Source organism: Ahaetulla prasina, chromosome 12, assembly GCF_028640845.1.
Source record: "Ahaetulla prasina isolate Xishuangbanna chromosome 12, ASM2864084v1, whole genome shotgun sequence".
Lineage (NCBI taxonomy): Eukaryota > Metazoa > Chordata > Lepidosauria > Squamata > Colubridae > Ahaetulla > Ahaetulla prasina.
Window position 1 is genome coordinate 23,516,716 of NC_080550.1, and position 23,434 is coordinate 23,540,149.

The window sequence follows — 23,434 nt, forward strand, 5'->3', positions numbered from 1 at the left end:
TACAAATGGATGAAGACTATTGCTTGACATAGTGTAAGCCGCCCTGAGTCTTCGGAGAAGGGCGGGATATAAATGCAAATAAAAAAAAGTATTAAAAATATAAATAAGACAGTCTAGACTAAAAACTACCATTAAAACTGAGCCCCCCTTCTCAAAGCATTAACTCCAGGCCCGGGACCAAAGCCAGGCTAGTTTAGGGGTATTAAGGGTAACGCAGCTCCTGGGTTTGCCACAACTGTCTCAGTGCCCTTCAAGTTTGTTGTGAAGGGAAGGTGTTGACCAAAGACATGAACTAGAGGTCCAGAAGGTGAAGCTTCTTAGGGCAAGGCCCCTGAGTCACAAAGATTGAGAATTAGTTCCTTACCCAAGGCTTGCCACTCTGAATTATCTTTATTATTTCATTAATACAAAAGACACCAGTGGGTCAAAAACAAAGAATACGACACTACTCTGTTAAATGTCACCTTTCATTTCTAAGAATGCAGAAAACCCTCACATCAAGAGCTGCCCAAACCCTTTCCCCTTCCCTTCCCTTCCTTTCCTTATCATCCTTTTGGTCTTTTTCTCATTCACCTTTCCTCTTGTTCTCCATCTTTGCCTTGTAGAGTCCCTTCTTTGTCTTTTGCCATGCAAAATGATTGGAGTCCTTGCTTGTTCTGTGCCTCCCCTAAACCGTACCTTGCAGAAAGACCCTCACAGGAGGATGACCAGACTCAGCTGTCTTCCTCAGCTGCCCTTTTTTTCTCCACCTTTAGACAACCCAAATCTCCTGCCACCTCCTGCCATCTCTTGCCAGGCAGCATTCTTAGCATCTGCAACAGGAAACATCTTGGCAACTGCAAGTTGGAGAAACCCTGGTTTAGAATGACAGAATTCAGTATTTTGGGAGTTGAGGGCTACGCTAGATTTTCCATAGCAAGATGGGAAGCATACTCCAAAGAGAGGCAGGGCCAGGTCAATCATTAATTCAGATTTAACTTAAATGCATTTAAGCTTAATTAAAACTAATTGAGATGAATTATGACTGTGATTATTCATTTCCTTTGTTTGTGGCATTCGGATTTAGTTTGTTAGCTACTTTGGAGGGCCTCTGAGGGCTGCACTAAGGGTTTTTAAGGGCTATATATACATAACCTGGGGCTCTGGGTTGTGCATTCTAGGTTTAGGGACACAAACAGGTATTCATATTCTGCAGGCTTATTAGGTCAGATAGTGATGTAGCAACACAACATGCTATTGCTCAGACTTAAGTTGCTGTCAGAAAAGCCAATGCAGTAGTTTCAAGATCATGTGAAATATTAGTACCACTGGGGAGACCACACTTGAAATAGTGTCCAGTTTTGGTCACCATGGTACAGAAAAGATGTTGAGATTCTAGAAAGAGTGCAGTGAAGAGCAACAAAGGTAATAAAGGGTTTGGAGGCTAAATCATGATGAAGGATTAGGGGACTGGAGGTTAAACCATATGATGAACAGTTAAGGGAACTAGGTATTTCTAGCCCAGTGATGGTTAACCTTTTTGGCACCAAGTGTCGAAACTGAAGTGCATGTGCTGGAGCGCCGGAACGCATGCCCATAGAGAGGGCTTTGCATGCCACCTCTGGCACACATGCCAAAGGTTCGCCATCACAGGTCTAGCCTAATGGACGAGGGGTGACAAGTACTCTAGGCCTTCTCATACTTGAGGAGCTATCACAGAGAAGAGGAAGTCAGCCTACTTGCCAAAGCGCATGAGGGCAGGACAAAAAGTAAAAGATGGAAGCTTATCAAGGAGAGATCCAACCTAGAAGTAAGGAGAAATTTCCTGACAGGGAGAGCAATTAATCAGTGGAACAGCTTGCCCCCAGTGGTGCTCCATCACTGGAGGTTTTAAGAAGAGATTGGACAGTCATTTGCCTGAAATAGAGGCAAAAAAGAGAGAGAGAGAGGGAGTGGGGGGAGAGAGAGGTTGCAAGACAGCTCTTATTGTAATGACAAAAGAATTGAAAACAGTTGTGATTCTGCCACAAACTACTGGGATAAAATATTTTAACTCCAAAGCAGCTTTAAAAGCAGTTAGGAAAATTCCACGAGATAACATCACTGTATCATGGTGGGAAAAACATGTCCTAATTTCTACCCAGTGTAACAGTCACAATGACGGTTTGGGCAGCAGAGGGCCAAATGCTCAGAGGCTCTGAAAGAATTCCTTGTCTGTAGGCCTGGGCTGGAGAAGGGCCAGATGGCTTCTGTGTAGCGTCCTTGGCAGGGTAGAGAGACTCCCATTATTTATTGATGGACCAGCCTGTATTAATAGTCCTCTGTACAAATTACATGTAAAATCTGAAAAGCATCTATTATGAAAATAAAATGTTAAAGTCCACAGCAAAAAGGAATCCTGATGTAATATATATAAAAAGTACTAAACATGTAGAAAAAACGGGAAACAAGTTTTCTGTTTAATGTTGGAAAGAACATAACGGAGCGTTGATGAGTTTCTTTGAGCTGCAATAAAAATGCAGCTCAAAAATGCTGTTCTTGAAAGATGATCTCTTGGGCCTTTTGGGGCCAGACTTGGCAAAGGCCCCAAGAAATAAGAATGGGAGCCAGAGACATGTTTAGTCTGCACAAGGAGAACAGGCAGCCTTCAAAATGAATATAGGTAGTCCTCGGGCATACAGCCATTTGTTCAGTGACTATTCAGAGTTTACAAGGGCACTGAAAAAAAGTGAATTGTCCTTGTGCTTGTGACAGTCGCAGCCTCCCTGTAGTCATGTGATCAAAATTGGGGTGTTTGGCAGCTGGCGTGTAACGTATTTTTCGGAGTATAAGACAAACCTTTTTCCCCCCTGAAAGAGGGTGGAAATGTTGGTGCATCTTATATACTGAATACAGCCATTTTTGGCCTCCCGAATCCCTGCCCCGCTCATTCCATTTTTCGCAAAAACGGGGGCTGCCCTCCCCCAGCGCCCAGCTGCAAGCCTCCCAAACCCTCTGTGTGCCTCGTTTTTCACAAAAATGGGTCTGTTTTTTGCCTATTTTTCACAAAACGGGCATTTTTGCCCTCCCCCCAGCCCCCAGGAGCACTCTGCAGGCCTCCCAAACCCTCTGCGTGCCTCATTTTTTTGCAAAAGCAGGCATTTTTTGCTCATTTTTGCAAAACACAGGATGTATGGAGGGTTTGGGAGGCTTGTAGAGTGCTCCTGAGGGCCAGGGAGGGCAAAAACCTTTTTTTCTTACTTACCTCTTCGAAATCTTGGTGTGTCTTATACACTGGTGCGTCTTATAGTCCGAAAAATATGGTATTTACCGTGGTTGTAACTTCCCAGCATTCTGTGAGCATCACTTGGGACCTTCTCCGTCAGCTTTCAACAAGCAAAGTAAGTGGGGAAGCTGGATTCGCTTAACAATGGTGTGAGTCACTTAGCAACTTCAGCGATTCACTGAACGACTGTGGCAAAAAAATAAAGTGGCAAAATTGGGCACAACAAACTTAACCACCGCCTTGCTTAGCAAAGAAAATTCTGTCCCCAATTGTGGTTATGAGGTGAGGACTACTTGTACCTCCGTGAGCTGGTAAAACATAAATTTTACAGAATTTCTATCTCAGATTGGAGAATTTGCCAGACAATCTTCACAGGCATCCTTTGCCTACAGCTTTCCCTCTCTAGGTAAGATCGCAGCTGCTAACTTAGTCTTAATGTAGTGAGATGCTGGGAGCCTCAAATTGCTAACTGAGATTGGGTGGAGTGAGAGGCACCTACCACTACAGTCAGCTTTCCATCTGTGAGACACACACCAGCCGCTGAATCCCAGGTTCATGGATTTTTCTTACATGACCTGTTATTTAGAGTCACTTACTGCAAAGAAGTTGTATTCCTCTGTCTGTCTGTCTCTGTCTGTCTGTCTGTCTGTCTGTGTGTGTCTGTCTATCTGTCTCTCCATCTCTCTGTGTGTGTCTCTCTCTCCATATGTCTGTCTCTGTCTCTGTCTATCTAGCTCTCTGTCTCAGTTTTTCTATTTCTGTCTCTGCAACGGCCGTTTCCCAAGGTGCCTAAGACTGTCTGTTCCAAGACCAAGGGAAATAGACAGAGAGTCAGTTTTATCGAACATTGTTTAAGGGGGCACGATGGCTCAGCAGTTAAAGATGCTGTGCTTGTCAGCTGGAAAGCTGACAACCCTGGTTCAAAACCCAAGCACAGCATGACTGGATGAGCTCCTGTTCCTTGCCTCAGCTCCTGCCCACCTAGCAGTTCAAAAGCATGCAGATGTGAGTAGATAAATATGTACCACTTCAGCGTTCCATGCGCCTCAGCATATAGTCATGCTGGCCACATGACCACAGAAGTGTGTTTAGACAATGCTTGCTGCCTCAGCTAAGAAATAGATGAGCATCACTCCCTAGAATTGAACACGACTGGACGACCTTTAACATTGTTTAGAGTGGTTCTGTTCAAGGTTTATTGATGTGCTAACTACAGTGCCATGCAAAAGTGGGAAAAGATAGACCTCTTGGGCAGTTCTTTGCAGAACTGTTTGCTTCAAATGGCTGCCTGGGATTACAGCACCCATCATCCTCATTCACTTGGTCAAGGGTAATGTGCCAAAGCTAATCAGAAACAGGTGAGGTGCATGTAATTTTTGGCATGCACATGTTCTAATCTTATCCTCCTATATTTTCCACTTTTAAAAAATGGTATTTAGGTTTCTAGAAATGTTTCTATGGTACTTGATGACCTATTTAGCCCTGTATGTGAATAGCAAATGAGGTTGTGCCTCTGTTTGGACATTGCCTGCAGTTCTGAATGAGTTTCCTTTTACTCACTACTTTTACTTTTTACCCCATTCTCAGTCACAAAATGTTGTAGTCAGTATGAGTTTAACGACAGAAATTGGCCAAAAATATAGCTTGCTCTGTGCCTCACTTGCATTTGAATTACCGTATTTCCCCGAAATTAAGGCCTTGTCTTATATTTTTTTTAACCCTGAAATAAGTGCTTGGTCCTATTTTCGGGGAAGTGTTATTATTTTGGGGTAAGTGGAATGAGAGGGGGATCCTCTTGCCATCTTACCTGATTTCCAGCTCTGTCTCCCTAACCCTAACCAGAGGAAATGGCAGGGACTGGCTGCACATGCGGTTAAATATTTTTGAGGAAGGGCTTATTTTCGGGGGAGGACTTATTTTCAGGGGAGGGCTTATTTTTGGGGAAACACGGTAGTAGAGGTGACCCGTAGAAGAGCAAGAAAAGAAGAAACACGGGGTAATTGGTGCTTTCTGAGCTTGGTGGTTTTCTTGCAGATATTTCATTACCAAAGTAGTAACATCATCAGTGCACTAAATAAGATTACTGATGATGTTACATAGCTTGGCAATGAAACATCTGCAAGAAAACTACCAAGCTCAGAGAACACCAACACCCGCAGGGTCATTGTCCTCCTCCTCCTCCTCTCTGCAAACTCTACTCCCTTTTAGCACTGATGATGTTATCTAGCTGGATCATTAAATGTCTGCAAGAAAACCAAGCTCAGAGAACACCAAGTTTAACCCTGAGCTACAAATATTCTCTTTTAAGGAAGGACACCCTACTAAAAGCTTTCCCACCTGATACTATGACATTTCCGAGATGTTATGGGCCTTCAACTCCTGGAGTTACCAGCCTTGGATGTGACTAAAGTAGAGAAGAGAACAAACACTGTTCATGGATGCAATTTTATCCTTAAACACACCAAGATAGAAATGGATTCTGGGAATAATTTGGCTCTGTTGTTAAGATTTAATTATGACACGGAATATCATTCCTGCTCCAACAAGCTCTTTTGATGCTAACTCCAGTCACTTTGCCAGAGGTATTTTTTTCCAAATCTTTTTTTTTGGGGTTATTACCCCCATTCCTTTATTGATTCCAGTTTGAGTTTGTTTAGTAATTCTTGTAATATTCGTTCTCACATCTTAAGTTCACAGGGCTTGGCACAGAGGCTTTATTTTGCTTTTTATTGGCATTTGGCGATCCACCCATTGTGCCTCGTGCAAAAAGTATATTCCCAAGAGACATAAATTAAACAGTACTGAGGCTGGGAATTAATTTCAAACATCAGATCTAAACAGTGTTTGCAGTCTTTCTCAATAATCTACTCCATCGACCCCCCAATGTAGATCTGTAATAAGTTTTAGGACACAAAAGTTGACTTGTTTCTAAACAGGTGAGAATTTGGGCTGCTTTGTTTCAAAGCCAGGAGATCAAGATTAGCCTTGATTTAAAAAAAAAAAAGAGATTAGTCTTTTTACTTCTTATAAAGAAAAAGGTTGGCTGCATTGCAGGTTGGCTTACGACCACAATTGAGTCCAAAATTTCTGTTGTTAAGCGAGACATTTGCTCCCTTTTATGACCTTTCTTGCCATAGCTGTTAAGTGAGTCACTGCAGTTGTTAAGTTAGTAACACAGTTGTTGCATGAATCTGGTTTCCCCATTGACTTTGCATGTCAGAAGGTCACAGAAGTGATCACGTGACCCTGGAACACAGCAACCGTCGTAAGTACATGCCAGTTGCCAAGTGTCTGGCTTTTTAATCACATGACCACAGAGATGCTGCAAAAGTTGTAAGTGTGAAAAACAGTCGTGTCTCTTTTTTCAGTGCCGTTGTAACTTTGAGCAATCTCTAAACAAACTGCTGTAACTTGAGGATTACCTGTACTGTATTTTCTTTCCAGGAAGATCATAGAACTCAGAAGCCAGATAGGTGTTTTTTATTTTATTTATGGAAATAGATCTCAGACTTCTCTGTGTTTCATAAGTGAGAGCAGGCAGAGAGCTGGATTTGGCCCACTGCTCTCCTCTGCCCCATAGAAATTACTCCTCTTCTGGGCTGCCCCTCCTCAGCTGCTCTCCCTTGCACTGGTTCTAGTACAGCAACTTCAAGCCAATTTGAAATGTGGAAGAAAAACTTTGGCTGTTTCCAGATTAAGGGCTTTTAGTGCTAACAAAAATGATTAGGAAACATTCCTATTTCCCCATCCACCTACTGCCTCTTTCCATGGAGTTTTGACGGGAAGAAAGCAGTGGGGGGAAAAAAAACCCTTGGTGCATAATAGATATAAATCATGATATCTGGAGCCCTTGTAATGTTTTGTGAACGATGTCAAACAAATTAAATAGAATAAACCACATCTCAAAGCCTTCCACATCACATCTGGATACAGCACTAGCCAAATCTTTTCAATGCAGGTGTTGGTACTGGTAAGGTGAATATTATTGAGACTGGGCCCTTGCCAAACCAGACCTATTTAATGGGCATGAATACTGTAACTGCCAATTTCAAAATGCCATGACACTGCCAATATCGGTCTGATTTAGCCGAAGGCAGTTTTATTCCATAGAAATAGTTGATTTAATTATTTAGTTCAACAACAGTTGTTAACCTTTCTTTCTTTCTTTTCCAGATCGTCACTGCTCTAACCGCGATGAGCCCCACTCGGTTCGGCTATGCACTTGCTAATGGCACAGTGGGCATTTATAATCAGGCAGCACGCTACTGGAGAATAAAAGTTAGTATGATCAAATTGGAGACTTCAGAACAGCTGGATGGAATATCCATCATTGAGAAATGTGTATTTGACTTGGCTGGAAATCTGCAGAGGGAGTCAAAAAGGTCCGGATGGCAGCCACTTAACATGGAATTGAAGTCCCCTCCTGTCTTTTTATGTGCATCAAGGGCTTTCATCATGTGGTTGTAGCTGCTGTCTCCTTTTTTAGTATTACCACAACATGGATGTTCTTCTTCTCCCTTTTTCCTTCTCCCTCTCCTCCTCCTCTTCCATTCAGTTTGAACACTGTCCAGTTCTGACTGGGTGATGTAAACAAACACAGAGGCCTAGAATGTGTGAGCTTTTAGTTCATCTGTCTCAATGTTTTATTCAAGGTTAACATTAATCAGGCATTGCATGTGATGCAGAGGTAGCCCCATGCTCTTTAACTGACTTGGTTAAGTCTGTTGGGTAAACCTGTCGGGTGCAAATAACCACTTCTGAGTGCTGATTTCAAAGCACTGTAAGTGTCAAGCACAGGAAATCAGGAATCCAGACAGTTCAAATTAATATATAGGTTGTATTGTATGCTAAAGCTCTCCACGAAAATCTGAACTACTAACAGTCAAAACAAACTGGCAGTACATAAAAGTCAGTAGAATTCAAGGAAGGCCGGACTTAGATCTCTTGGCTTGAAGGGACTCAAGTCTGAGGATGCCTTTGAGTCCTCCCTCAGGCCCAGCCTGGTCATCTCCTACAGAAAGGTTTATTAATGTTATCTATACACAAGAATCTGGTCAATTAATGGTCAAAGCTAAATTGGTGCTAGATTAGCATCATCGGAATTCATGGGGTGGGCTGGACTTGGGTTTCTTGTGGGAACATAATGACTCCAGACTGATGACATGTTTAACTCCACCTTCAGGCTCAATCTATTCTTCTTCCTATATCACCCTAGCCATTGTCTTGTAGGTGAGATTCTAAACTTGCTTTGTTGAGAATTTCCAAGTCTTGACAGACATGTAACTGAGAGCTATAAAGAAATTGAAGATCCAACTCAGGTGGTATAGGATATCCCTTTGGGACAAAAACTTCCCTCTATTCAGGGAAAATAATAGCTGCCTTTTCATATGTCCAAGGTCTTTCATTCTTGCTGCAACTCTGTAGGATAGTTACACTTCGAGGAGAGGTTATTGGACTCATGCTTAGAGTCAAGACTGAATCTAGAGTCATAGCTGTTCATCATCTTGATTACTCTCCTGCGTCAGTATGTCTTCACTAGATGTGGGAAAATATTAGGATTAGTACCAAGAAGTGACCTGCTTGCTACTCATAGATCCATTTTCCCCCCCTCAGTCTAAAAATCAGGCGATGTGCATCGATGCTTTTGATATTAATTCCGATGGCGTCTGTGAATTGATAACTGGCTGGTCCAGTGGGAAGGTAAGTATAGAGAAGATTGTATTTTACCTTCTTCCCTGCTTCTTTCCTAAAGATTAAACTGATAGTCTGGTTTAGATTTCTGCTAGCATTGCTGGAATAAATCAATGGCTGCCACCAGAACAAATGGACCATATTAGACAGATATGAAGAGGTAATGTTGAGTTGTGCTATTTTCTTAAAATTGCTTTGCCCTTTTCAGGGTGTGTGTGCTTGCAGATCACAGAATGATTGCTATGGGACTAAATATACAGAAGGAAAAAGAAGGATTAGGTTGCAAACTAGGGCTTGTTCTGGATTTTTAACATTGTGACTTAGAAGATTTACATAAAATGTATATGTTTTTAATTATTTTTAAACTGATCTTTGGTCTTTCCACCTTTTAATGCTATCTGGGGAATATCTGTGTTGCAGATTGACGCGCGCAGCGATAGAACTGGAGAAGTCATTTTCAAGGACAACTTTGCTTCTTCCATTGCGGGAATCGTGCAGGGAGATTACAGAATGGATGGAAGTACACAGTTAATCTGTTGCTCGGTTGATGGTGAAGGTAAAATTGCCTTTGCCGAGTTCAAGGCTTTTTTCATTTACAATGAGTGGGAACAATGTGAGTGGCTGTACTAAAGCAGAAATGTTCTGCTGTCTCAAGAACAAGCCTGATCCTTCAAGCCCTAGCTAAGACAAGCATCTGCTGTGTATGTGTCTGTATGAGCGAGAAAGAGAGAGAGAGAGAGAAGGAGAAAGAAAGAGAGAAAAAGACCTGGGCCCCACTTTTGATGGCTGCCTCTCCCTCCTCGCAGCCGTGCTTTCCTTCCCAGGGCTGCGTTCTCACGTTCAAGACGCATGGCGATGGAGGAGCTCGGCGGCTGGTAGCTTTCCTGGGCGCTCTTAGCCAAGGAACTTCACTATCACTGAATTCAGATAATGTTGTCTGGCTCCATCTCAACCTGCTGAAGTAGGCAAGCATTTTAAATAAGACACCTTGAGGGTTGAGGGTACAGGTAGTCCTCAACTTAATGGCCACAATTGAGCCCAAAATTTATGCTGCTAAAACAGACATTTGCTAGGTGAATTTTGCCCCATGTTACAGCCTACCTTGTTCCAGTTTTTAGGTGAATCACTGCATTTGTTAAGTTAGTAACGGTTAAGTGAATCTGGTTTCCCCATCGTCGAAGGTCACAAAAGGTGATCGCACACCCCTGGGACACTGCAGCCGTATAAATATATGCCAGTTGCCAAGCGTCTGAATTTTGATCATGTAACCACAGGAATACTGCAGTGGTCATAAGGGTGATAAAGTGTCATAAGTCACCTTTTCAATGCCATTATTAACTTTGAATAATCACTAAGTGAATGATTATAAGTCAAGGACTACCTGTAATTGATCTGGATTTTGTCTTTTAACTGGGGTCTTCCTGCTTCTCTGTGCATGTCGGTGCGTACAATTGTTTATTATGTATTAGAAGAGTTTTCATGCTGAGAAAGGGCATGTCAGTAGGACCAATGCTCATTTTTTTAAAAAAAATTTACATTTATATCCCGCCCTTCTCCGAAGACTCAGGGCGGCTTACAGTGTGTAAGGCAATTTTCCTTTTCGTTGGTTTGGATTGGAAAGGTTTGTCCTACAAACCTGTATTATTCTGTGCTTCTCTCTTCTGCACACTGAACAACTAGACACAAGAACAGTTTTTTCCCGAAGGCCATCACTCTGCTAAACAAATAATTCCCTCAACACTGTCAAACTATTCACTAAGTCTGCGTTACTATTACTATTAATCTTCTCATTGTTCCTATCACCCCACTTATGACTGCATGACTGTAACTTTGCTGCTTGTATCCTTATGATTTATATTGTTTCCTAGTATGATTTGATTGCTTATTTGTACCCTATGACTATCATTATGTATTGTACCTTATGATTCTTGACGAATGTATCTTTTCCTTTTATGTACACTGAGAGCATATGCACCAAAAACAAATTCCTTGTGTGTCCAATCACACTTGGCCAATAAGGAATTCTATTCTATTCTATTCTATTCTATTCTATTCTATTCTATTCTATTCTATTCTATTCTATTCTATTCTATTCTATTCTATTCTTTATGAACCACTGTTGTTCAATGGCAACTATTTTCCAACAAGAACTTCAAGAGGAAGGTGAAGACTCTCCTTGACTTTGTTTTTACATAGTGCGAGGATACCTGCCAGGGACTCAAGAGATGAAAGGAAGACTCATGGACACGAGTGTGGAACAAGATCTGATTCGAGGGCTGAGTCAGAAGAAGCAAAACTTGCTCCTTGAGCTACGAAACTATGAAGAAAATTCAAAGGTAATTTATGTAAAGACGTAAAAACTAGAATAGATCTTGGCCTATAGGAAAGCAAGCAAGTACAACTTTAGCAGCTGGACACTCGAAGTTCAGGAATTAAAGAAAACTCTACTTCTTACTTTATTTTGTCCTTATTCTATTTTGCTGGGGAAGAATTATGATTGAAAAACAACAACAACAACAGAAATAAACCTTTTCTCTCTCTGTAAATTAGGAATATTGACAGAAAGGAGCAATTGGCATTATGTCATAAGAAATTTGAGTGTCTTTGGAAGATAACATTTGGGCCTGGTTTTGGAGCTTCCTGTCTCAATGAAAGCAAAGTATTAAAATATTTTACCAGTGCTGATGGCAAACTATTGCAACTACAGGTAGTCCTTGACTTACAACCACAATTGAGCCCAACATTTCTGTTGCTAAGTGAAACATTTGTTAAATGAGCTTTGCCCTATTTTACAACCTTTCTTGCCACAGATGTTAAGTGAATCACAGCAGTAGATAAGTCAGTTGCATGGTTGTTAAGTGAATCTGGCTTCCCCATTGACTTTGCTTGTCAGAAGGTCACAAGTGGGGATCGCATGACCTTGGGATATAGAAATGGTCATAAGTATGAACCAGTTGCCAAGCGTCTGAATTTTGATCACGTGATCATGGGGCTCCTACAAAGGTTCTAAGTGTAAATGTTCACAAGTCACTTTTATCAGGGCTGTTGTAACTTTTGAACGATCACGCAATGTACTGTTGTAAGTCGAGGACTACCTGTAGTGGAGCCGATTGTATGTATTTCTGTACATTGTCCAATGTTTCGAATAAGGCCTGCCTTTTGTTTTAAAGCAGGTGGAACTGAACACTCAGGTAAATGAGATGGATGGGCAAAGGGGTGTGATCCCGGCAAACACACAGCTCCAGACAGCGTTGTCCGTCAGTCTGGGTTCGGAAACCGAATCCGCTCATGTGGCACTCTGCATATCCACATCCAATGGTAAGTCAGGATTAGCAGCCAACATTCGTTGGTACAGGCTCAGTACCTTTCTTGGCTGTGAGCACCTGAGGAAGACGCTGCTTTGATCTGACTTGGACATTTGCACCTTTCACTGAGCTTTCAGCCTGATCTTAAGAATCTGAGCGTCTCTCTGGGCCAGAGGAATATACCTAGAGTAGTGGCCAAAATTGTGGAAACCTTTTGGGAAAAGTGTATTTGTGAGGTTTGATGGCTCATAACACCACTTTTTTGGGGGGAGTTTCAAGATAATCCTATTACACTGCTGGAGTGGCCTGGGAAGAGCCCAGATCTTAACCCCAATTGAAAATCTATGGAGCCGACTAAAGAAACTTGTTAGTCAGAAGGAGACTTAGCAATAAAACCCAGTTAATAGAAGCCGTCATTCAATTTTGGTTTCACATTAGAACAGCTGCAGAACTAAAAAACTTGGTTTGCTCCATGGGAGGATGTTGTAAGGCCGTAATTCATGCTAAAGGTTACCCAACTAAGTATTAACTGACATGGTGATAATTTTGTATATCTCATTTTTTTTATGGTGATCATTTTTGTATATCTCATTTTTTCCTACCTGTTTCATTTTTCTTTATACTGTAACTGCTATTCTAATAGCAAATCCTTCATAAAAGTTATTGCATTACATTCTTGATTAAATTATCTTTCCATTGATATATAATTTTACAGTAAAAAGGTAAAGATAAAGGTTCCCCTTGCACATACGTGCTAGTCATTGCCGACTCTAGGGGGCAATGCTCATCTCCGTTTCAAAGCCGAAGAGCCAGCGCTGTCTGAACACGTCTCCGTGGTCATGTGGCCGGCATGACTCAACGCCAAGGCGCGCGGAACACTGTTACCTTCCCACCAAAAGTGGTCCCTATTTTTTCTACTTGCATTTTTACGTGCTTTCGAAACTGCTAGGTTGGCAGAAGCTGGGACAAGTAATGGGAGCTCACCCCGTTACACGGCAGCACTAGGGATTCGAACCGCCGAGCTGCCGACCTTTCAATCGACAAGCTCAACGTCCTAGCCCCTGAGCCACCGCGTCCCCCTTTTACAGTACTACTCCCCCCAAAATTGGTGTTATTAGCTAGTTTTAGAAAATACACTTTTCCCAAAAGGTTTCCACAATTTTGGCCACTACTGTATTATGGGGTTGTTGTCAGGGTTCCAAGTAATACACCCATAGCAAGCAGAACTCAGAGGCAGATAGGTTCTTCAAAGAATAGTTTTATTTCGATATATCCTAAGTTGGTGAAAACTGACTCTAAATGTTCCCGTGGTTTTCACCTAATTAAAAGTAAATGTTTTTCCCCTTCCCTCCAGTCATTCAGTCACATGGTCCAATCAAGGTGCTGTCCGGTCGCTTGGTAACTTCACTTCTTCTCTCTTCAGCCACCTGTAGGAACGTCCTTGGTTCCCAGGGGAAAGTATTTTATTTTGGCTACAAAATCCCAGTTATCTCTACTCCTCGCTATCCTTCATCTCCATTGTGGCAACGGTGAAGCCTCAAAGATGACCTCAGTCAGGCTAGCTTCAGAGTTGACAGTTGTTATGTATGCAGGATAGTCGACACTTAAAATTTAAGGGACAGCATCTAAAGGCAACAGGTTAACCTGAGCAGATCCATGGGGTCTGAGACCCTAGAAAGTATGGAGAGAAGAGCAACAAAGATAATAAAGGGTTTGGAGGCTAAATCCAGTGGTGAAATCCACATTTTTTTTATTACCGGTTCTGTGGGCGTGGCTTGGTGGCATGGCAGAGGAAGAATACTGCAAAATCTCCATTCCCACTCCACTCCTGGGGGAAAGATATTGCAAAATCTCCATCCCCACCCCACTCTGGGGCCAGCCAGAGCTGGTATTTGCCGGTTCTCTGAACTGCTCAAAATTTCCGCTACCGGTTCTCCAGAACATGTCAGAACCTGCTGGATTTCACCCCTGGCTAAATCGTATGATGAATGGTTTAGGGAGCTACGTATGTCTAGTCTAGCAAAGAGAAGGATTAGAGGGGAACATGATAGCAGTCTTTCAGTACTTGAGGGGCTGCCACAGAGAAGAGGCAATTGACTTACTCTCCAAAGCACCTGAAGGTAGGACAAAAAGTTTATCAAAGAGAGATCCAACCTGGAACTAAGAAGAAATTTTCTGACCCTGAGAACAATTAACCAGTGGAACAGCTTGCCTCCTGAAGTTGTGGGTGCTTCATCACTGGAAGTTTTCAAGAAGAGACTGGGCAACCATTTGATCTGGATGGAATAAGGTCTTCTTCCTTGAGCTGGGGGTGGGACTAGAAGACCTCTGAGGTCTCTTCCAGCCATATGATTCTATGTTCATAGTAAACTTGAGGCCACAAATAAAATATTTGGTTGGTTGTTTTTGGTGGTGGCGGCCGTGATAATTTTGGCTTCTTTTTCTGCCCTGTCTGCTGCCTTGGAGAATAGTTCTTTAACCTGAATAAATAATTTAGTATTCTTAATCTCACTTAATGACCGCCAGGACATGCGACCGTAATGGGCAGGTTCCATTACGGTCGTAGGTCGAGGACTACCTCTCTTAGAACCTTCAAAACTCACGAAGAGGGAATGTCTTTGTTTTCATTTAAGACACGATTATCCGAGCGGTGCTGATTTTTGCCGAAGGCATTTTTGAAAATGAGAGCCACGTGATCCACCCCACTCCTCAGAACCTCTCAAGCAACATAAAAATCCCACTCTCCCCCCCGAAAGACGTCCCGGTGGAGCTGAACATCAAAGCCCTTGTTGGATACAAGAAGAGGTGAGGGCTTGGCAGGCATCAACTGCCTTTTTCCCCAACCCCTTTGATGGACTCAATCCTTTTGGCTCTTGGGCTTTTATTAGAGAAACAGGGACCCTCAATTATGTGGAAGAAGTCGGGAAAATCCAAAGGCAGAGAAAAATACCTCATATTGGATAAGCCCTCAGGCAGATTTTGAGTCAGCAAGTGCCAGCATTTTGTATTCGGCAAAGTTTTTTTTTAATGTTTTAAAGGAACAAATGCTGTGTATCGGTTTATAGATTTTTTGTTTTCTTCTGTTCAATCATGTCTGATTCTTGTAGACTGCCTGGACAGGTCCCTGCAGCTTCCTTGGCAAAGTTATTCAGAAATGGTTTGCCATTGCCTCTTTCCTAGGGCTGGAAGAAAGTGATTGGTCCATGATTCCAGGGCTGACTTTGTGCCTAAGGCTGGACTAGAACTCGCAGTCTCCTGGTTCCTAGCCTGATGCCTTAACCACTATACCAAACCTGCCTTTCTAACATAGGTTAGGCTTTTGTTCAAATAGATTTGGGCACAGAAGTGGTTTGCCAATGCTTCCTTCCTAAGGCTTAGACTGAATGACTGCCTTAAGTCACTCAGTTGGCTTTGTGGCTAAGGCAAGTCTAGAACTCCCAGTCTCCTGGTTTTTAACCCGATGCCTTCACCACTATAGCAAACTTGCTCTTTTATAGACATTACAGAGCTAGAATCTTCAAGCTATTCATGGTGTGCAGATGGGTTGAGATTCATGGTAAAGGAAATAAGCACTTCTATGCAATCAACTAAATTAGGCTACAGGGTATTCGTTCTACATCAGTTCTTGGATCTCCCTCCTTCACAATGGGTCTAGTGCAGTGGTGGGTTGCTCCCGATTCTGTCCGGTTCTTGAGAACCGGTAGTAAAAGTAGCAGGAGGTTCTGCCCATCTGCCCAGATGTCATAATTGACAATCTGCACATGCGCTCCTGTTGAGAACTGGTAGTAAAAAGGTAAGTAGAACCCACCCCTGGTCTAGTGGTAGTCAGAAAGGCTGGAACTTGGTCAGAAGGATCTTGTAGGGAAATTCTTCATGATCTAGAATATTACACTAGTAAGAATTAGTAGGAGTAATGGATGGAAACTAAACAAGGAGAGATTCAACCTGGAAATAAGGAGACATTTTCTGACAGTGAGAGCAATCAACTGATGGAAAAGAAGTTGCCTCCAGAAGTTGTGGGAGCTTCATTGCTAGAAGCTTTCGAGAAGAGACTAGATTGTCATCTGTCAGAAATGCCGTAGGGTCTCCTGCTTGGGCAGGGGTTGGACCTACAAGCTCCCTTCCAACTCTGTTAATCTGTTAAATACACTCCTCACCTTTGATATATATTATCTGATATTATCATATATTCTCCAAAATTAAAAGATTTTGGAAATGACAGATGGGGAAAATATATATACAGTATATGGATAAAAGTTAAATTTGAGTGCAGACCCACTCAGCACATTTCCTCTTCTCTTCCCCATCTGTCATTCCCAAAAAAATTTGAATTCTGGAGAATCCAGGTAAGTACATTTAAAAGCCCTTCCACAGTCAAAACAGTAGTTTCTTTCCAAATCTTGCCTTTAAATGAACTTAATAGTCTTCCATGCAGAGGTATAAAGTATTTTGTGTGGTTTTTCCATTTGCATTTGTGTGCCTATTTTTTTAGCCCAGTCTTGCCAGTAGAAGGATGAATGAGGTATGCAGAATATTGGGGAATTTGTAGGAGTTGGAATAACTCCTAATTCTTAGGCAGCTGGAAGAGAAGGTAGATAAAGGGGCTGCGAAGTAATGAAACTACTTACATCCCCTCATTTGCATCTGAAAATCTCTAGCTATCCCTGGGCCTTGAATGTACTCATCTCTTATTCTTTTAAGCATCTACATTCACTCATGAGATGCAGAAACTTTTTTAAACAAGAGCTGAGTCCCAGAAACATCATATTATTCCAAAAAAATTACTTGATTAACATCCTTAAGCTATCTATGGCAGTGAGCACATGAGAGACATTTTATATAATAGCACAAAGAGGGATGCAACACTAAAAAAGAGAAAATAAAATGGAGGTGATCATTGGCGCTCATTCCCTCCCCTCCCCCCTCCCTCTGTGTATGTGAAACGAGTGTCAGGATCAAGGACCCATAGAAAGAATCTTGCCTAGATGGCCTTCACCAGAAAGTAAATGATTAGGAGTCCATTTGTTCAGCCACCTTGATATGATTTTTTTGTGTCATGCTTTCCCAGTACACAGTTCCATGTTTTTGAGCTGTCCCGGCAGCTCCCTCGCTTCTCGATGTATTTGCTCTGCAGCCCGGACTCTGCAACCAGGCCTCTGAGCTTCGTAAAATTCACTCTGGGCGAGAAGGTGCAGATGGTAAGTCTTCTTTCTTTTTTTTTTCCAATCTGGATTATGTTGTTATTGCTGTTAGTTGCGGTTATGTCCGATCCATCGCGACCCCATGGACAACGTTCCTCCAGGCCTTCCTGTCCTCTCCCATCCTCTGGAGTCCATTTAAGCTCATGCCTACTGCTTCAGTGACTCCATCCAGCCACCTCGTTCTCTACCATCCCTTTCTTCTTTTGCCCTCCATCGTTCCCAGCATTAGTCTCTTCTCCAGGGAATCCTTCCTTCTCATTAGGTGGCCAAAGTATTTGAGTTTCATCTTCAGGTTCTGGCCTTCTAAAGAGCAGTCAGGGTTGATCTTCTCTAGGACCGACCGGTTGGATCGCCTTGCAGTCCAAGGGACTTGGAGGAGTCTTCTCCAGCACCAGAGTTCAAAGGCCTCAATTCTTTGGCACTCAGCCTTTCTTATGGTCCAACTTTCACAGCCATACATTGCAACTGGGAAAACCATCGCTTTGACTATACACACTTTTGTTGTCTCTGCTTTTTAGAATGCTGTCTAGATTTGCCATAGCATCTGGGTTGTCATAAACACTTTTCTATAGTAGTTCAATTCAGCAATGAGGTTTTTAATACTTGCTTTCTAAGGTAAGGGCTACAATGATGTGCCTGGTGCTTCCATTAACCAAGAGCTATTGCGAAGAATGGATAGATGCTTCTACTGCTTGTTAAGCAAGGCTTTTAGTTCGTGGTTGGTAACACGAAGGCTGAAGGGGACTTCAGGAGAAGAAGAAGGATTCTGAGGGTCGAGTGGAGGGGAATCTAAATATGGTGAAAGAAAGCAGTAAATACAAGGTAGTCCTTGACGTACAACTACGATTGAAGTCAGAATTGCTGTTGCCAAGTGAGACATTCGTTAAGTGAATTCTGCCTCATGTTATGACCTTTCTTGCCACAGTTGTTAAGTGAATCACTGCAGTGGTTAAATTAGTAAAATGGTTGTTAAATGAATCTGGCTTCCCTATTGACTTTGCTTAGCAGAAGGTCGCAAAAGATGATCGTATGATCCCTGGGATATATGATACGTCATTGCAACCGTTATAAATGTTATAAATACGTTCATCAAGGTACAACATTTACAACACAATTGATGATCAATATATCAATATAAATCATAAGGATTGCCAGCAACAAGTTATAGTCATACAGTCCTAAGTGGAAAGAGATTGGTGATGGGAACGATGAGACGATTAATAGTAGTGCAGATTCAGTAAATAGTCTGACAGTGTTGAGGGAATTATTTGTTTAGCAGAGTGATGGCCTTCGGGAAAAAACTGTTCTTGTGTCTAGTTGTTCTGGTGTGCAGTGCTCTATAGCGTCGTTTTGAGGGTAGGAGTTGAAACAGTTTATGTCCAGGATGCGAGGGATCTGCAAATATTTTCACAAATGGTTGTAAATTGAGGACTCCCTGTAGCATCTTCTTATTCCTGAGACTTCTTGATAACTGCAGGTGTGTCCCTTACATGTCTAGGGTATCAGCTGCAAATCCCCAGAAACTTACCAGGACGTTGCAACCTGTTTACCACCCACTCTTGTTCTCAAAACTCACACCGTGTGAATTTATGCTTCAAGGGCATTATGTGGATAAAACAACATTTTCTGCTACCTGTGGATGTGGAGATGCAGAATGAGTCGCTGGAAGTCTGCTTCACCTCCTTGCGTGACACAGGACAGCTGTGCATCCGAATGAATTCCAGTGGAGAGGTACTCTTTTGCTTGTCTCATTTATGTTGCAGTTAGCCTAAGAAACAAGCCCTTCTCTGACCTCCAGTTTTCATTTTTGGAGACTGATTTGTCATAAACAAGGAGTGCAGGTACTTGTGGATTTGCGGAGCATTGCAGCTCCTTTGATTAAGGTGTTACTGTATTTTGGAGGTATGGATGTCTATGGAAATTCTCAATCATCCAGGTCATGATTGCCCCAAAATTGCTTTTCACCTGAATCAGAGAACAAATGGGTGCAGAACTTTCTTGAGATTGCTCAAAGGACCAGGAGATAGGTGGTGTGGTATCTCACCCCCTCTGTTGAGATGCTGTTCAGTTTTAACACAGATGATCCAGTTGCCTTTTGGAGGCATGGACTTACCATACTTTTCAGAGTATAAGACACACTACCCCTCCCCCAAGAGGGTGGAAATGTTGGTGCGTCTTATACAGCAAATACAGCCATTTTTGGCCTCCTGAAACCCCGCCCTGCGCGTCCTGTTTTGGCCGAAAAGTCTTGTCTTTTGCAAAAACGGGGCATTCGGAGTTTGGGAGGCCTGCAGAATACTCCTGGGGGCTGGAAAGGGCAAAAATGCGATGCATGGGGGATTTGGGAGGCCAAAAATGGCCCATTTTTCACAAAAACGGGGGCATTTTTACCCTCCCCAGCCCCCAGGAATACTCTGCAGGCCTCCCAAACCCTCTGTGCGTCCCGTTTTTGCAAAAAACAAGCCTGTTTTCGGCCAAAACAGGACGCGCAAGGGGGGGTTTCAGGAGGCCAAAAATGGCTGTATTCGCTGTATAAGACGCACCGCACAGAGGGTTTGGGAGGCCTGCATAGTGCTCCTGGGGGCCGGGGAGGGCAAAAAGCTTTTTCTCTTATTTACCTCTTCAAAATCTTGGTGTGTCTTATACTCCGGTAATTCTTATAGTCCAAAAAATATGGTATATATAATGTTATTGGCTATGGTCTCTTCCTCTTGTATAAACATTGGGATTTTTGAAGTGTGTGTTACTGGAATAAGGCAGCGAGGATTTAAGTTTGAAGCATGTTTGTTCTCATGCAAGATGATCTTCAATGGATGAGTTGCCCTGATTGTGAAAACAACTAGCCATTTTCCTTCTGTCCCTTGAAACTTTTTATTACATCTTGATTAAATTTAAGTAATTTACTGCATATCCCAGTCTCTTGATTCTAAAGGCAGTTTACACGTAACCTGTCCGCACTTCGTTTTCTATCTATGTTTCTTCAGAAACAGAGTATGATTTTCTTAGAGCAGGGGTGTCCACAACCTTGGCAACTTTAAGACTTGGGGAATTCTGGGAGCTGAAGTCTACAAGTCCAAAGTTGGACATTCCTGTCGTTAGAGTAAGGAAGTTGTTCTCCATCACACTCAGGTGTGGTTATTAGTCATGAACAGTCTGTTTCTCACCCGTTTTGTAGATCCAGGGCAGCTGCTGTAAGCTATTCCATGTTAGGTTCTTCAAAAAACATTTGCATTCAAGGTTAGCACTTGGGTTATCCTAGTTTAGCTTCAGATGTGATAAGGCTCTTTAAGCATTGACTTCTACCATTGTAATGAGTGTGTCTGGGGTCAATCTGAGTTACTGTTTTTTCTTCTTGTTGTTAGATCTCCATTAACACTGATAACATTGATCTGGCTGGTGACATCATCCAATCGATGGCCTCCTTTTGGGCAATTGAGGACTTGCAGGTTGAAGCAGATTTCCCTATGTATTTTGATGAGGTGCATAAAGCTTTTGTTGGGGTAAGTCAGCAAGGCTTTGTAAACATATCTGGGGTACCAGTAGAAGAGAACATTTGTAGCTCAGGGTTGAATCATGGGGTCCTTTGGTCTCTCTGAGCTTAGCTGTTTTCTTACAGACATTTGATGACCCAACTAGGTAACATCATCAGTGGTGGAAGGGAATTATTATTATTATTATTATTATTATTTGCATTTATATCCCGCCCTTCTCCGAAGACTCAGGGCGGCTTACACTATGTCAAGCAATAGTCTTCATCCATTTGTATATTATATACAAAGTCAACTTATTGCCCCCAACAATCTGGGTCCTCATTTTACCTACCTTATAAAGGATGGAAGGCTGAGTCAACCTTGGGCCTGGTGGGACTTGAACCTGCAGTAATTGCAAGCAGCTGCTGTTAATAACAGACTGTCTTGCCAGTCTGAGCCACCAGAGGCTCAGTTTCACGTTTATTGCATCTGAATCCAAAATAAAAGAATTGTTCCTCGATGCACCGAGAACTTTAACATCTCTTCTGAAGACTCTTCGGGAAGAATCAAATAGGTGTTTTCCAAAGGGCATAACAGAAACAATTCCTAGAACCGGAATGGTCTTATATTGCTATGGACAGTCACGAACATTTCAACCTACCTGCTTTTCTTAAACATTGAGTCTTTGGTGCTCTCGGAGCTTGGTTGGGTTGTGGAGGAGGAGGAGGGAAAGGACTGGGGGGTCCTTGGTGGTCTCTGTGATGGTTGTTTTCTTACAGATGTTTCATGACCCAACTAGGTAACATCATCAGTGCCAAAAGGGAGTGGAGAGGAGGAGAGGGCAAGAAGGAACTGTAATACTTTCTGAACTCGCTTGCTTGCAGATGTTTATATACTATACAAGCAGCAAAACCCACACATTCACTCATACTGATGATGTTGCCTATTTAGGCAATGAAACATCTGCATGCAATCCACAAACCCAGAAAGCACCAAGAGCACCATATCTCAGATACCTCATTGTGATGGATTGGCATGGCTTTAATAAATCGGAATAGGCAGGAGCTAAAGAAATCCATGGATTTGGTGGGCCACAAGCCAGAAGTGTTCTCAGGGGCCTTAAAATACCAAACAACACTAACTGGATTATCTAGAACTTTCCTAAAGCAGCACCAGACTCTTAATTATTTAACTTTCAGCAGTTCAGACCATTTTTGTCTTAGAAAAGATTGCCTCTTTCATGGCCATCCCGTCATTTTTCTGCTGATGGAATTTATGCTCCATTTCAAGACAAAACTTGCAACAGGAGAATTGAATTGTCAACAACTTTGCTTTTAGGCTGGAGATTCATTCAACAAAATTACTTGCTTTGTCTGGATCTGAATTAGCCATCTGTGAGGTTTGGAATGCTAATGATTTTGCAAGCAGATGTCTGTGGTAACAGGTGGAGTCCCAGAACCCTAAAATCTCAAGGAAGTATTAGACCAGGAGATACTTTGAATGTCTGCCTCAAGGAAGTGGCAGTGCAACACAAAGATTTCAGGGATTATTGGCAGTGCAGAGCCTCCCTGTTTCCAGAAAGCAAACATCTAATTGTCTTGTCCGGCAAACACATATATTATGGGTGTGTAATAGTGGCAAATATCTGTAGCTCAGGTGTAGGATGAGGGTGAAGGTTTGTTCTTCAAGCTTGTGAGTTGGTTTCCAAACGTTTTATTACCAGGCTAGGTAACATCTTCAGCGGAGTTTAGGGGACGTCAGTGTTCTGTTTATAAGGGCTTCAGGTGTGGGTGGGTCAAGTGAGGGTCTTGTGGTGGATCAGCTGTGAGTCATCAGTGAGAGTCTTGTGATGGGTCTTGTGATAAGGAGATTACATCAGGTCAGGGTCATTGGGAGATGAACTGCTGGTGGTGGGGGATTGTGTGGGTTGGTTGACGGTCGGTGCCGTCTCTGGTTGGCTGTGCGGTTGATTTGAGGGGTACTTAGGCTGAGGGGTTCGTAGGCTGGTTGTGTGTCAGTGTGTCAGTGGATGGAATTACCTGTGGAGCACTAGGTTTCGATGAACTAACGAGTGTGGCTGTTGTGGCCTGTTGTCTGCCAGCCCCTCCAGCATCGGAATCAGAGGCGGCGGTAGCATGGAAGTCAGGGTCAGCATCAAGGCAATCTGAGAGCTCTGAGTGGGAAAAGCAAGTGGAGCTGGCAGAGAGAAAGAGAAACAGAGGCGGAATCTGGGTCATCCATCAGCCCTCAGATGGAGAGTCAATAGCCCCCAGGTATGAAGGTGGCTGATGAAGAAGAGAAGGAACAACTGGGTCCAGTGCCTGATGCGCCAATGCACAGAAGGTAGAGGAGAGGAGAGCAGTGAAAATCTATGAGCCAATCCTTAGGAAGGAAGAGCCACCACTGCTAATGAAATGCCACCCTAGCTCTGGGGATAAAAGGCAGGGGGCGGAGATGAATAAATGTGGCAGACAACTATTCATCTTCTAGCCAGCCAGACTTTTTAGCCTGCAGTGAGAAACT

At 42.7% G+C, this 23,434-nt stretch overlaps 2 protein-coding genes across 3 annotated transcripts in view; one reads left to right on the forward strand and one right to left on the reverse strand.

Annotated features, from left to right (window-relative positions):
• The window catches only part of BBS2 (Bardet-Biedl syndrome 2), a 44,023-nt gene that overhangs the window by 15,599 nt on the left and 4,990 nt on the right, over window positions 1-23,434 (forward strand). Inside the window, exons 6-14 of one of the 2 annotated variants that reach the window (XM_058154834.1) lie at window positions 7,418-7,522; window positions 8,858-8,944; window positions 9,356-9,491; window positions 11,132-11,271; window positions 12,106-12,253; window positions 14,874-15,045; window positions 17,309-17,438; window positions 19,041-19,172; window positions 20,804-20,941. In XM_058154834.1, coding sequence (XP_058010817.1) covers window positions 7,418-7,522; window positions 8,858-8,944; window positions 9,356-9,491; window positions 11,132-11,271; window positions 12,106-12,253; window positions 14,874-15,045; window positions 17,309-17,438; window positions 19,041-19,172; window positions 20,804-20,941 — 1,188 coding nt within the window. The remainder of the gene's footprint in view (window positions 1-7,417; window positions 7,523-8,857; window positions 8,945-9,355; window positions 9,492-11,131; window positions 11,272-12,105; window positions 12,254-14,873; window positions 15,046-17,308; window positions 17,439-19,040; window positions 19,173-20,803; window positions 20,942-23,434) is intronic. The other variant, XM_058154835.1, reaches the window with a different exon arrangement.
• Window positions 17,455-23,434, reverse strand: part of OGFOD1 (2-oxoglutarate and iron dependent oxygenase domain containing 1) — a 29,454-nt gene continuing 23,474 nt past the window's right edge. The window contains exon 14 of the mRNA XM_058154838.1: window positions 17,455-18,230. The gene's annotated coding sequence lies outside the window, so the exon portion shown is untranslated. The remainder of the gene's footprint in view (window positions 18,231-23,434) is intronic.